The 13,711-nt window shown below is 39.2% G+C and overlaps 1 protein-coding gene across 6 annotated transcripts in view; it reads right to left on the bottom strand.

Annotated features, from left to right (window-relative positions):
* Positions 1-301: 301 nt before the first annotated feature.
* Positions 302-13,711, bottom strand: part of SPATA18 (spermatogenesis associated 18) — a 41,418-nt gene continuing 28,008 nt past the window's right edge. For 5 of the 6 annotated variants that reach the window (XM_082390678.1, XM_082390677.1, XM_082390676.1 and 2 more), the window contains 4 exons: positions 11,635-11,758; positions 9,746-9,829; positions 7,059-7,104; positions 302-6,748 (listed from right to left, as the gene is read on the bottom strand). In XM_082390678.1, the coding sequence (XP_082246804.1) occupies positions 6,741-6,748; positions 7,059-7,104; positions 9,746-9,829; positions 11,635-11,758 (262 nt within the window). In that variant the 3' untranslated portion in view covers positions 302-6,740. Of the gene's footprint in view, positions 6,749-7,058; positions 7,105-9,745; positions 9,830-11,584; positions 11,759-13,711 lie in introns of all 6 variants that reach the window. The other variant, XR_014244103.1, reaches the window with a different exon arrangement.

Below are 13,711 nucleotides of genomic sequence, written 5' to 3' on the forward strand. Positions count from 1 at the left end.
AAAGTTGATAAAACCTAACTCCCAGTGGTGAGCAGCATCTGTAATTCTAGAAAACCAATAGGTCTTAGGAAGAATTTCCTGAAACAGGTCTTCTAGAACAGTACTTCTTCAAGAACTCCATGAAAAAAAAGGCTTCCATGGCAAAATAAATTTAGAGAGTCTGCACATGACATTCTCTTTGAAGCTCCCCACAAACAATTGATTAAAGGCTCTGAAGTCCTATAGAGATTTGTTTGAATCACTTTTAACTCATTATTTTCCAAACTTAGTTGGCCACAGGACACTTTTTTTCAGTTCACATCTTACTAACATTCTGTAGAATCAGGGAGAAGAGGGTGGGGCTCAGCATCAGAAAACCTGGGTTGAACTTTTGCTCCAACGTTTACGTGCTTCGTGACCTGGGTCAGGTTACTTAATAACTTAGCCTTAGCTTCTCCATCTGTAAAATGGGTTTAATAATGCTTAGCATAACATCTGGCACATAAAAAATGTTGGATTAAGTACTAGTTATTTGTATTCTGCAAAGGCTATTCTGAGAAACATCTTAAGCTTTCTGTCAAATTATCAATATGAAGCGTATGTATTAAATTATGCCATCACTCTTCTTAACATCAGAAGAAATTTATTTTTCCAATCAAAGAAAACCCGAAAATTTTTCTTTTATTTTTCCTCCCTCCACCCCCAACCCTTTTTATTTTCAGTTAGGCAATTTCAAATCAAACCAAGAAAGGTCAGAAATCGGTCACATCACATCCAGGCCAGTGATATGCAGCAGAGAGTTGTCATAAACAACAGGATAGAATGGATACAAATGGGTCTTAGATAAAGATAACCATTATCTTAGTCTGTTCGGGCTGCCACAACAAAAATAGCATAGAGTAGGAGCTTACTCAACATTTATTTCTCACTGTTCTGGAGGCTGGGTTGTCAAAAATCAAGGTGTCAGCAGCTTCAATGTCTGGTGAGAACCCGCTTTTGGGTTCATAGACGGTCATCTTGCTGTGTCCTTACATGGGAGAAGGGCTGAGGGAGCTCGAGGGGGTCTCTTTTATAAAGGCACTAATTACATTCATGAAGGCTCCATCCTCATGATCTAATCACCTCCCAAAGCCCCCATCTCCAAACACCATCACATTGGGGTTTAGGTTTCAACATATGGATTTTGGGGGGACACAAATATCCAGTCTAAAGCAACCATTTCTAAGATGAAGCTGCCTTCTGGAAACAGAATTCTCACTGCCTAGTAAAACTCTACTGGTGCCAAACACAAGAGTGTAATAGGTGTAACTTGGTTTTCATGCCCTTGACCATCCCATTCAAAGGGTAAAATTCCATTATATATCCTGCCAACCCTAATCACATGCTAAAGGCGCTAGTAGTCCTTCATCTCCCCCTCCATCCATATGACTTCCTGAAAAGACTCCAAAACCTCCTAACACCATAACTGGAACATCATTTAACAAGCATCAAGGGACTTCCCTGGTGGCGCAGTGGTTAAGAATCTGCTTGCCAGTGCTGGGGACATGGGTTCAGTCCCTAGTCTGGGAAGATCCCACGTGCCATGGAGCAACTAAGCACAACTACTGAAGCCCACACGCTTAGAGCCCATGCTCCGCAACCAGAGAAGCTACCGCAATGAGAAGCCCGCGCACCGCAAAGAAGAGTAGCCCCCGCTCACTGCAACTAGAGAAAGCCCGCGCGCAGCAACGGAGACCCAATGCAGCCAAAAATAAATAAATTAAAAAAAAAAAAAAGTATAGACAAATGCTTCCTAAGTGAATCAATGATGAATGAACGAATAACTGTTTCCATTCTCACTTCAACTTTGTGACCCGCAGAGCCAGGCCAATCCTAAAGTCTGTTATTCTAAAGACACAACTCTGAAATTTGTCCCCTGGTCTAAGAAGATAGAAGCAAGTAGGAGGGGCGTATAATGCCACATCCCCAGCAACCCAACCCCGGAAATCAATTGCAAAAGGGTCCGATTCATCAAATGGCGCTCAAGAGCTTCTGACAATTATCCAATTACTACCTTTTCCAAAATATATTTCACATCACATTTCAAGACATTATTTTGGTTGTATCCTAAAATTATGGCTTAAACTATATTGAAATAAAGCTATAACATACCCATTTATCATATTTTTTGTTGTTCACCCAATAGCAAATAGAGTTAGCTGCCTGGTTTTTTTGTTTGTTTTTTGGGTTTTTTTACATCTTTATTGGAGTATAATTGCTTTACAATGGTGTGTTAGTTTCTGCTTTATAACAAAGTGAATCAGCTATACATATACACATATCCCCATATCCCCTCCCTCTTGCATCTCCCTCCCACTCTCCCTATCCCACCCCTCTAGGTGGTCACAAAGCACCAAGCTGATCTTCCTGTGCTACGTGGCTGCTTCCCACTAGCTATCTATTTCACATTTGGTAGTGTATATATATCCATGCCACTCTCTCACTTCGTCTCAGCTTACCCTTCCCCCTTCCCATGTCCTCAAGTCCATTCTCTATGTCTGCATCTTTATTCCTGTTCTGCCCCTAGGTTCTTCAGAACTTTTTTTTTTTTTTTTAGATTCCATATATATGTGTTAGCATATGGTATTTGTTTTTCTCTTTCTGACTTACTTCACTCTGTATGACAGTCTCTAAGTCCATCCACCTCACTACAAATAACTCAATTTCATTTCTTTTTATGGCTAATATTCCATTGTATATATGTGCCACATCTTCTTTATCCATTCACCTGTCAATGGACACTTAGGTTGCTTCCATGGCCTGGCTATTGTAAACAGAGCTGCAATGAACATTGTGGTACATGACTCTTTTTGAATTATGGTTTTCTCAGGGTATATGCCCAGGAGTGGGATTGCTGGGTCATATGGTAGTTCTATTTGTAGTTTTTTAAGGAACCTCCATACCGTTTTCCATAGTGGCTGTATCCATTTACATTCCCACCAACAGTGCAAGAGGGTTCCCTTTTCTCCACGTCCTCTCCAGCATTTATTGTTTGTAGATTTTTTTGATGATGGCCATTCTGACTGGTGTGAGGTGATATTTAATTGTAGTTTTGATTTGCATTTCTCTAATGATTAGTGATGTTGAGCATCCTTTCCTGTGTTTGCTGGCTGCCTGGTTTTGATACACTAATTGCCAGTGATACTGTGGAAAGTATGATATTCATGCTGGCACCCAGGGGGCAATTTTTTAAGCGTGAAATTATCGCATCACATTGCATTTGAAAGAAAATTAGTTCCTGCTTCATTTTCGATGCCCCTATTCACTCAGTGTATTAAGGCCAACAGCCTTCACCGTTTTGGTATTTAAATGGCATATGCTGAATGTCACTTACCCTACCCGTATGGTTCCTGGGCTCACAGTTCAATGACCTAATGCAGTTTGGAATACTAACTTCTTAAAATCTCCTTAACACATTACCCTTAACTATAGGTATGATACTATTCAAAGTCATACTGCTAAGAAGTCTCCCATTCAACCCAAACTTTATAGAACACTATTGGCAGCAATCTGCCTTGTAAAGGATTTGCAGGTGCCTAAAAGTGAATTATAATGCTCTGCAACTTGCCATTTCTTAGGAATATGGCAGGTGGAGGACACAGCTGCAGTAATTGGAAGTATTAGATGGATCTCTGGGCCCCTCTCCCCGCACTCATTTTATGGCTGATGATGATCCTAGGATTATAGTTTCAGTAGATACTTGTAAAAAGACTGAGTAATTCACCTGTGAATGATATAACTGAGTTACATTCTTTTGTGACGTTCACCATATTTCTCCCATTGTCTTGCATAATTTTCTTATATATAGGTATTTGCCCCCCAAATTAATTCTTCAATTGATATGTGGCGCTCTCTCTTTTAAATTTGCTCTACTGGCTGTATTTTTTTTTCTTTTTTCCATCATATATGCTCTCTATGACAGGAAAAACACAAAGGAATGCAACTGGACATGACAGTAAGCTCCAGAAGAGCCCGAACCTTGTCCATCACTACATCCCTAGCAGGACATACTGTATCTAGCACACAGGAGGTGCTCATTGCACTTGTGAATGTATGAATGAATGAATGAATGAACTAACCAATAAACAAAAGAACTGACGCTATAGGCCATGGAGGAACAAAAGAAAACAGGAGAGAATATTATTCTGAAATAAAAAGGCTTGGAAGAAGACCACATGGTGTATTGGATGAACAGGTTCCTAACCTATTTTACACTGAAGACACCTGGATTTCTTGTGGGGAGAAACTGAAATAATGTACATGAAAACAGTATAGAACTACTCAGAGAGAGTGTCTTGAATATGAAGACAATGAATTGTGAATAAAATAAGCTGAAGCTGATAATTAAGCTGCAGCGTGGAATCACAACATCATGGAGTCAACCTCAGAGCAGAGGCACCATTGATATTTATTGAGGGAATTTGTGGCCCTGGTTCAGACCTCAGAAAATGGAGATGGGTGAAGGGAATCTGCAAGGAAAGCATTTCATTGCAAAGAACCTACAAGTACAGAAGCACTTTTTTTCTTAATTTTATTATTAGATGTTAAACTGGTAATACAAAAACTAACATTTATCCAGGTTACAAAGAAAGAGTTTATCATTTTTCAAGGTCACCAAGGTTAAGGTGCATTAAGATGTTAATGCATCTTTTTCCCAATCAGATGCATTCCCATATTTCACTCCTAAAAAATTCTGATATGTAGGCATTCTCATTATTTAATGAGATTTTAGAAAAGACCTTTTAACATATAACACATTCTATGGTTTTAATATACACCAGCTTCTCCAGGAATGCATTTACTATGTAAATTAAGGCACAGCTGTAAGTTTTTGTTCAAAACTTTACCAAGAGTTGTTCACCATTTCAGAAAACCCATGACATTAGTGTTTATGATATTGCCAGTACAACGCACATTGATCTGCATTTGTAGCTAGTAATTCTACATAAAGGCGTAAGCGTCTGATGACTTTATCTTCCGGGATAGTCATACCCAAGATTTTTTGTTGAAATACATTCTATTTTATTAAAAACTGCTTTCTTTTTTTCTGATTTATATTACAGTTCAAGTACTATATTCGTTGTTTAAAAGTATATATGCCTATAAATCATATTAACTTTGAACATCATTTCAGAATAGCCAAAATAAAATATTTGTTATGAAAGAGGGCATGAGTCTGGGAGGGTTGAGAGAACCACTGATCCCATCCACCCTCGTCGCTATGCAGTGAAACTGAGGCTCGGAGAGATGCAGTAACTTGCTTAAGGCCACCAAGCAAGCTGATGACCAGGTCAGAACTGGAGTTACCTGGGCACTGAGTTCTCCTTCCAGCACGCAGCCCTGCCTCAAAGTGATGCCTACATAAATGCAGAGGGAGAACAATTAAGTTCACGCTTCAGAATGAGTTGGTGACCATTAGACCCAAGGGGTGGAGGCTGGGGAGGTCTCTCCGCGTCCCTGTGTCCCAGCACAAGAGGCAAGATGCTTTACAGAAGATTTTTTTGGTTTTTTGTGGGGTTTTTTGTTTGTTTGTTTTCACCTAAAAAGCCCCAGGTGCTGGTTCTGGTGCTGAGCTTACACAAACTGAGCTGTGACCAGTTCAGCGCTTCTCTCTAAAAGGCACACAGCAAAAGCTGTCATTTGCAAAGCTTGTGTTTAAAACCAGCATTAAAGTGAAAAGAATTTTAAAAAAAAACAAAACAGAAAGAACATTATTCATCTTGAGAGAGCAACATTCCATTATAATCTTGAATGTGAACTTTTTCAACAGTACTTCACAGTGAAGAAATCAAGGGATAGACATTCAATTTAAAATCCATAAATGGTACCCTTAGCTTTTAGCCTTGAGTCTAAGTGTTTTTAGTCAGATGGAGTTCTTACGCGGTCTGAGTTTGTAAACAACCAGGTGGAATAGGTAAAGGGTGTGTCCCAGGAATCTTTTATATTTCACACATACATTAAAACTGCCCGAAATATTCCCAGGAGATAAACACAAGGTAATTAACATTTATCGCCAAACTGGCTTCTATCCAAATCACAGCTCTGCATTTATGAAGCAAGAGAATTCTCTCAAGTAAGTAGCTTCAACAAACAGTGCTCAATTCAGCCACACTGGGCACTTCACAGCAAGAAAAGAGAAGCGAGCCAATGAACTATATTCTCCTAAATCATCATCACCTACATTTAGCCTGAAGTCACTGCTATGCTATAAGTTCCCCAACCTGAGACTAGGGCTGTCTTCCAAACCCCCAAAGAAAATTAAAACACCCCAGATTGTTTTCCAGTTAAAGCTAAAACCAGCAATTATAATATTTATGATCAGTTTATAAACTGAAATGACTCCTCTTGTCTTTTGGACTTAGCATGGTAAAGATTTTCCACTTTAGTTCTTGTAGTTGCTATAAAAGAGCCTCGTATTTCAGGATGAGAATCCTGAACCTGTGTAATGGACTTTGCTTCGAATGAATATGATCCTAAATACCTAGGCAATTGTTTTTTTATCAAATTAATGGACTCTGTATCTATAAAATAAAATAAAATGCAATATATCTGAAGTTACAAATGCACTAAGCCAAAACATTTAACTCTCTGTGTGAAGTGATACACAGAATTGCCTTTTCACATTATCTTAAGTGAGGTCTGAGGCAGACAGCAGGCAGGCGGAGGCACTGGGTAAGTTGGCCGTTGCAGACGTCCTGGGCAGAGGAACATGGCTGGTGGTTTTAAAACCCTAGGGAGAAAAGTAAACGGTTTATTATTATGGTCCATTTCTTAGACTTTCTTTTGGGAAGACCTAAAAGAAAGGTGGGTGGTTAATCTAAGTTTACATCAATCAAATCTCTCCATGAGAGCCTCTTCCTGTGTCACCCATGGCACCTGCCGTGGTACCATCCCGCGAGAAGGCCCAGAAATAAAAGGTGTGAAGTGGAGGTAAGAAATGTTCTCCAAGGAGCAAAACATTCATTTTGCTGCATGATGCTGAGTTCTAAAAGCAACAATAAAAAGCAGAAACTTTGTTCCATCTAGACCATCCTACTTACTTGGCAATCCATATCTTATTGGAGAAGGACTCCGGCTTCGAGATATCTGGAAAATATAAAAGTGTAGTGTGAATTACACAGTAGATGGAGCTCAAAGAAAGAATCCTTTTGATGTTTTTTTCCTAAAACCTGCTAAGGAGTTTATCTGAAGCAGTTTAGAACTATGATGGTTTCCCCCTGAGGTTGAGCCCTGTGATTGCTTTTATACTTCCTGAAGTAAATGGACACTCAACTTAGCTTAAATTTTATTATTAACTAAAAGCTGAGCTCAGTGGCCTAGTTTTTTGTTGGTTTTTGTTGCTGTGGTTGTTTTTAGTGGTTGCTAAACACTTTGAGACGGGATGTTCACTGGCCATACTGAAGTCTATGCTTTCCAGAAAATATTTATTATTATTATTAATTAAAGCTAAAATGATCCAATACTCTCTGGCACATCCTTTATATGAATTATATCATGTGTCCAAAATGCTGTCCTATGAAGGAGGGTCACTGGGAAGCCAGAAAAGAGCCATTTTTCAAATCTCACCTTTGCTTTCACTGAGGAAAACTACCCCCATACCTACAAGCCTGCGATGGCTCGGAAATAACTGACCGCAAGCATCATTCTTGCTGTGAGCTTTCAAGCACTTTAGATAAATAGACATTAACAAAGATGGAAGCTGTTCTGGATATGAGGTCTCAAACAAGTCAACAAGATTAACCAAAAATGTTTGTACCGGGCTTGTCGTAAAGAGATGATGCTGGAAAGGGACAGGATTTTGGCAGCAGTTTCACCTTTGAGAATCTACTTTAGTCTATCAAAAGTTTAAGTTTGCTCTCCCTGGGCACAAAGTTGGAAAAAGAGAGGATGGGTTCAAACATATACAGGTACTTATTACAGAGGGACATTGCCCATTGCTAAGCCTTCCAATGAGGGTCCAGAGTTAAAATTCACCATGGCTGTAAGTGCAACAGGTGTCTAATATTGCTCTTTCTTCTGATAGAACACTTCGTCTTAGAATGAGAATTGTAATTCTTCCAGTATAAAACTTGTAATATGTCTTTTTAATTTATCAGCCTGTTAAATGTACTCTCCTTTTGCTTTTTCCTACTGTGAATACCTATTTGGCAATAAGGATAATTAAGTTATATTAAAATCAGCAAGAGCTAAAGAACTGTGTCTGACACATGACTTTCCATTCTCAGGCCATTTCTTTCATGTGGATAGTCGTCCCCAGTTTCCCAGCCCACAAAAATTCTGCCAGATCACATAACAACTCCCCCGTGAACTAAATCCAGAGGGAATCTCTACCTCCTCTGACAGCTTTAGCTGTCATTCAGTAACATTCAGTTACTTTGTTGAAATCATACTGATTTTCCTATATTGAAACTCATTCAGGGAAGAAACCATGTTTTAGTCATTTCTGTATTGCCCACACACACATACACACTAGCATCCATCCGATAACGGAAAAAACGTTTGATAAGAATGTTATCAGGGCTCTCCTGGTGGCACAGTGGTTAAGAATCCGCCTGCCAATGCAGGGGACACGGGTTCGAGCCCTGGTCCAGGAAGATCCCACATGCCGCGGAGCAACTAAGCCCGGGTGCTACAACTACTGAGCCTGCGCTCTAGAGCCCGCGAGCCACAACTACTGAGCCCATGTGCTACAACTACTGAAGCCTGCGCACCTAGAGCCCGTGCTCCACAACAAGGGAAGCCACCACAATGAGAAGCCCGTGCACTGCAAAGAAGAGTAGCCCCCGCTCACCACAACTAGAGAAAGTCCGCACGCAGCAACGAAGACCCAATGCAGCCAAAAATAAATAAATAAATAAATTTATTTAAAAAAAAAAAAAGAACATTATCAAACATAATGTTTTGTTGAGAGGGGTTTAGAAGTTTAGGGCTAGAGTTGCATCGCTAGAGATAATTTCAGAGAAGTTGCCTTCTCTACCACTCTCCCTAAAACAAGTTTGAACAAATATTTAAAGAATTTTTATTTGAAGGAACAGCAAATTGTTAGCCTATCTGGTATCTTAACATGTCTTGGTCTAGATCTGTATTCAAAAGGCACTAACTAAATATTATGTGTTGAATGAATGAACAGTGGTGAATCATAATAATGTTAGTTTTTAGGGATATTATCTCCAAAGTTTTCAGAGATGTTTTTGCTGTTATTTTTTTTTTTTTTTTTGATAGATGTGTTAGTAATCCTAAGAATGAATACACAGAGACTAATCCTAATTCTTTCTACTTTGAAGTTTGGAGGAAAATTAAGACCTGCAATGCCCTTTATACAGTATTGAAATCCAGACCATTTGAGCAATTTCTCCAAACTCATACAAGAAGTTCTAGAGATACCAGAGACTGATGTGTGCAGAGACCAGTTGACTAAGATGTCCTATTCTCTGTTCAGGAGACTCATAGCTAATAGCCCATTTTCATTTAAAGATAAAAATAAAACACGAAATAACTAAAGTCTATTATTCTTTCAACTAATGAAGAAAAATACTACCTCTACTTCCTTCTTTCTAGAATGATAAATTCCTTAGCCAAGGTAGTATAAAAATCAATCTGGGGTGATTGTAGTAGGTTCTCTTTCTACCTACAAACTTATCATCACCTCTTTTATAGGTGACTGTGGACCAAAAAAAACATCAACCATAAGATGATTTTGTGTAAAAATGATTAGACAGATACGTACTGTGCTTAAACTAATACGGCTACGAGGGCAGATGGGACTTAAGCTCCTGCTTCGACATCGACTTAGAGATCGCACTGAGTTCCACTAGAGAAAGAGAAAGAGAAAAATAGTCAATAGTTTGTGAAAGCCCAGGTGGCTTAAAACAATACTCATATCCCATAGAACGAACAAGAGGTTTTTCTGATATGATTACACTTGCCCGTTACTGGTCGTCAGTATGAGTACACTCATTTGCTATAGCTGCCCAATATTTGACAATAGCTCTAGGGTACTTCTCAAATAAAATCCCATTACAATGAACTTTGGGATATTCAAATTCATGATGCTAGTGGAACTTTGTTTTGATGAGTAAACTGTTAGAAATTACATTCAGGTTTGCAAGTGTTGGAGAACGTAAGCTCCATCTGGTCAGGAATTTGTGTTTGCTTTGTTCATTGCTGAATCCCCAGCACCTAAACACAGAGCTTGGGTCGTAAATAACTATTGAATAAAATGAATTAATGAATAAGTGAGTGAGTGAATCACTACTGTGGCCCACCTACTGTCCAACTAAGTTAATGAACAAAAAGAAAATTTTATTTCCTATAATGAGATTTTACTAGTCAAAGTCTTCTCATCAATTCCCGTCGTTCAACCCTTTCCCAAGTTCTTGCTTTAAGGGTATTTTCTTTGTTTTAGGAGTTTAAGCTTGGGTAAATATTGGTGACATACTTGAGGGGAGAGAAGAAGGAAGTTAAAAGGCAATTGTTATTTGATGGAGAACATAGGAATAGTGGCTATTTCCTCTCCCTCCCTTCCAAATTGCACTGCAGACAGTCTACAACAAGAGTTTCTTAATAGAGGGTAATTGTTGTAAGGGCAAGAAGCATGTTTTATGAGCTCATTCATTGTAGAGCACGTGCGATTGCCAAGTCAACACAACCCAGTTTCTATGGGCTCAACTCTTACAGCACAGAATATTTTCATTGAGATACTTTATGCTACAGTGGGATGTTTAAGCTTAAGTTCTTAAGTTCTTTTAAATACACTACTCCGCTTCTCCACTTCATGTGTGAAAAGCTGCCATGAAGCACTTCCCCTATTCTCCAGGTCAAAGAGAACAGGAACTGAGACCACCAAGATGGTGGCTTTGCTCTGGACCTGGGAGCTCCTCTCCAGGATTCACTTAACTTCTAGGAAGGGCAGGGTAAAACTCCATAATGGGAACAATACAGAATATCCAAGCACCCGTAGCAACCAGTTCCAACATCCTCTCCCCACCTTAACACACACACTTACACACTTGCATACCTAAGACTCCATTCTGAAGGCTGTCCAATTATTTAACATGTTCAAAACATTCTACAGCCAATGTATATAGGAAGCAACCCTCCAAAACTGATTGGCTCCTCTCTCCCCACCTCCTCTGCCCTCTTTTTCTCCATCCCTCCCCTCCCTACACATCATACCAAGGAGAGAAAAACAGGACACATCCATCATATCCCAAAATACAGAACTATCAGTAAAAATTGGGCCAATTGTTTTCTGACAGTTAATTGATCACTTTTAAATGCTTAGAATTGTAGAGGGCCTGCAAAAGTTGAGCTCAAAGGGCTTTGCCCTTATAATAGCATAATATTTCTAAGACAGAGGAGGCAAATAGGACCAGTTCTATCTTGTAAATAAAGCAATAAACAAAGAAACGACTGCCAGGAAATGATGAAGACTCATGGAAGAATCAAAGAAAAGAATCTGTTCTTTCCCAGCCGGTCCCTTTCCTCTCCTTTGTACGAAATCTTATCAAATAACCCTTTATGAACTTCTTTTATAGAATCTCTGGGTTTATAAATGTTCTCGAACTTGTGAATCAAACACTTGTGATGAATTGTCACTATGCAAGGCCACCGTACAAAAGCCCCTCTCCTGGTGACAGCTTCTCCCTTCATAATGATACAGTCATTCTCCATGATAGCAGGCCACACGTGATAGAAGACCAAGGGAGCCGTGAAATCGGAGTCATAGCTTCGACGGTACCTATTTTAAACACCCAAAAGAACAAGAAAGAGAAGGTAAGCAGTTATGTAACCTAACTGGGAGGGAAGGGGACATCAGTGTAAATTTTCATCTTTTATTCTGCTCACATTTAGATAAATATGGATCCTGATTCTATTGTTAAAGAGATAGTTGTGGGCTCCTAGAATAGGAACCAGTGATAACAAGGACCCAACATGGGCTCACTAAAAACAAGTCATGTCATAGAGAACAGACTGGTGGTTGCTGAGGGGGAGGGGTTGTGGGAGGGATGCAGTGGGAGGTTGGGGTTAGTGGATGCAAACTAGCATATTTAGATGGATAAACAACAAGGTCCCACTGCAGAGCACAGAGAACTATATTCAATATCCTATGATAAACCATAATGAAAAAGAATATTTTGGAAAGAATGTATATAGAGATATGCATATGTGTAACTGAACCACTTCGCTGTAGAGCAGAAATTAACACAGCATTGTAGAACTGCAATGTGCTATCACTGCACGATGGAGCCACCCCAACACAATACTGTAAATCAATTATACTTCAATTTTTTTAAACTGACAAAAAAAAGTCATGCCAGACTAGTCTTGTTCCTTCTCAGGATTACAAGAATTGTAATTCAGTCAAATGCTAGAGACAGAGACCATCTAAGTCCCACAGGCAACCTATAAGATTTCTCATGCTGGGGACTTCTCTGATGGCACAGTGGTTAAGAATCTGCCTGCCAATGCAGGGGACACGGGTTTGAGCCCTGGTCCGGGAAGATCTCACATGCCGCGGAGCAGCTAAGCCCGTGCGCCACAACTGCTGAGCCTGCGCTCTAGAGCCCGCGAGCCACAATTACTGAGCCTGCGAGCCACAACTACTGAGCCCACGTGCCGCAACTACTGAAGCCCATGCACCTAGAGCCTGTGCTCTGCAACAAGAGAAGCCACCGCAATGAGAAGCCTGCACACCTCAACGAAGAGTAGCCCCCGCTCGCCGCAACTAGAGAAAGCCCACACGTAGCAACGGAGACCCAACGCAGCCAAAAATAAATAAATAAATAAATAGATTTATTTAAAAAAAAATTAAAAACAGAATTACCATATGATCCAGCAATTCCACTTCTAGGTATTTATCCAAAGAAAACTAAACACTAATTTGAAAAGATATATACACCCCCATGTTCATTGCTGCTTTATTTACAATAGCCAAGATGGACATCTAAATGTTCATTGATGGATTAATGGTTTAAAAAGTTGTGGTATCTACACAATGGGATACTATTTTGCTATTTAAAAAAAAGAGAATGAAATCTTGTCAACTGAGACAACATGGATGGACCTTGAGGGCATTATGAAATAAGTCAGACAGAGAAAGACAAATACCACACAATCTCACTTATATGTGGAATCTAAAGCAAACAAACAAACAAAAACCAAGCTCACAGATACAGAAAACAGATTAGTGGTTGCTGGACATGGGGGCAAAATGGGTTAGGGAGGTCCAAAGGTACAAACTTCCAGTTACAAAATAAATGTCATGCAGACGTATAATTGTTAACAATATAGTTAATAATACTGTATTGCAAATTTGAGAGTTGCTTAGAGAATAGATCTTAAAAGTTCTCATTGAAAGAAAAAAAAGTTTTGTAACTATATATGGTGACTGATGGTGATAATCATTTCACAATATATACAAATGTAGAATCATTATGTTGTAGACGTGAAACTAATACAATCTTATATGTCAATTATACCTCAATAAAAAAAATTTTAAACAATAAAAAGCAATACATGTCTGTATTTCTATAGCACTTTTCTTTTTTTTTTAACATCTTTATTGGAGTACAATTGCTTTATAATGGTGTGTTAGTTTCTGCTTTATAACAAAGTGAATCAGCTATACATATACATATATCCCCATATCTCCTCCCTAGCACTTTTCTTTTAAAGAGTTCCAGACAGACTA

The sequence above is a fragment of the Balaenoptera borealis genome (assembly GCF_965194805.1).
Source record: "Balaenoptera borealis genome assembly, chromosome: 4".
NCBI classification, from domain to species: Eukaryota; Metazoa; Chordata; class Mammalia; order Artiodactyla; family Balaenopteridae; genus Balaenoptera; species Balaenoptera borealis.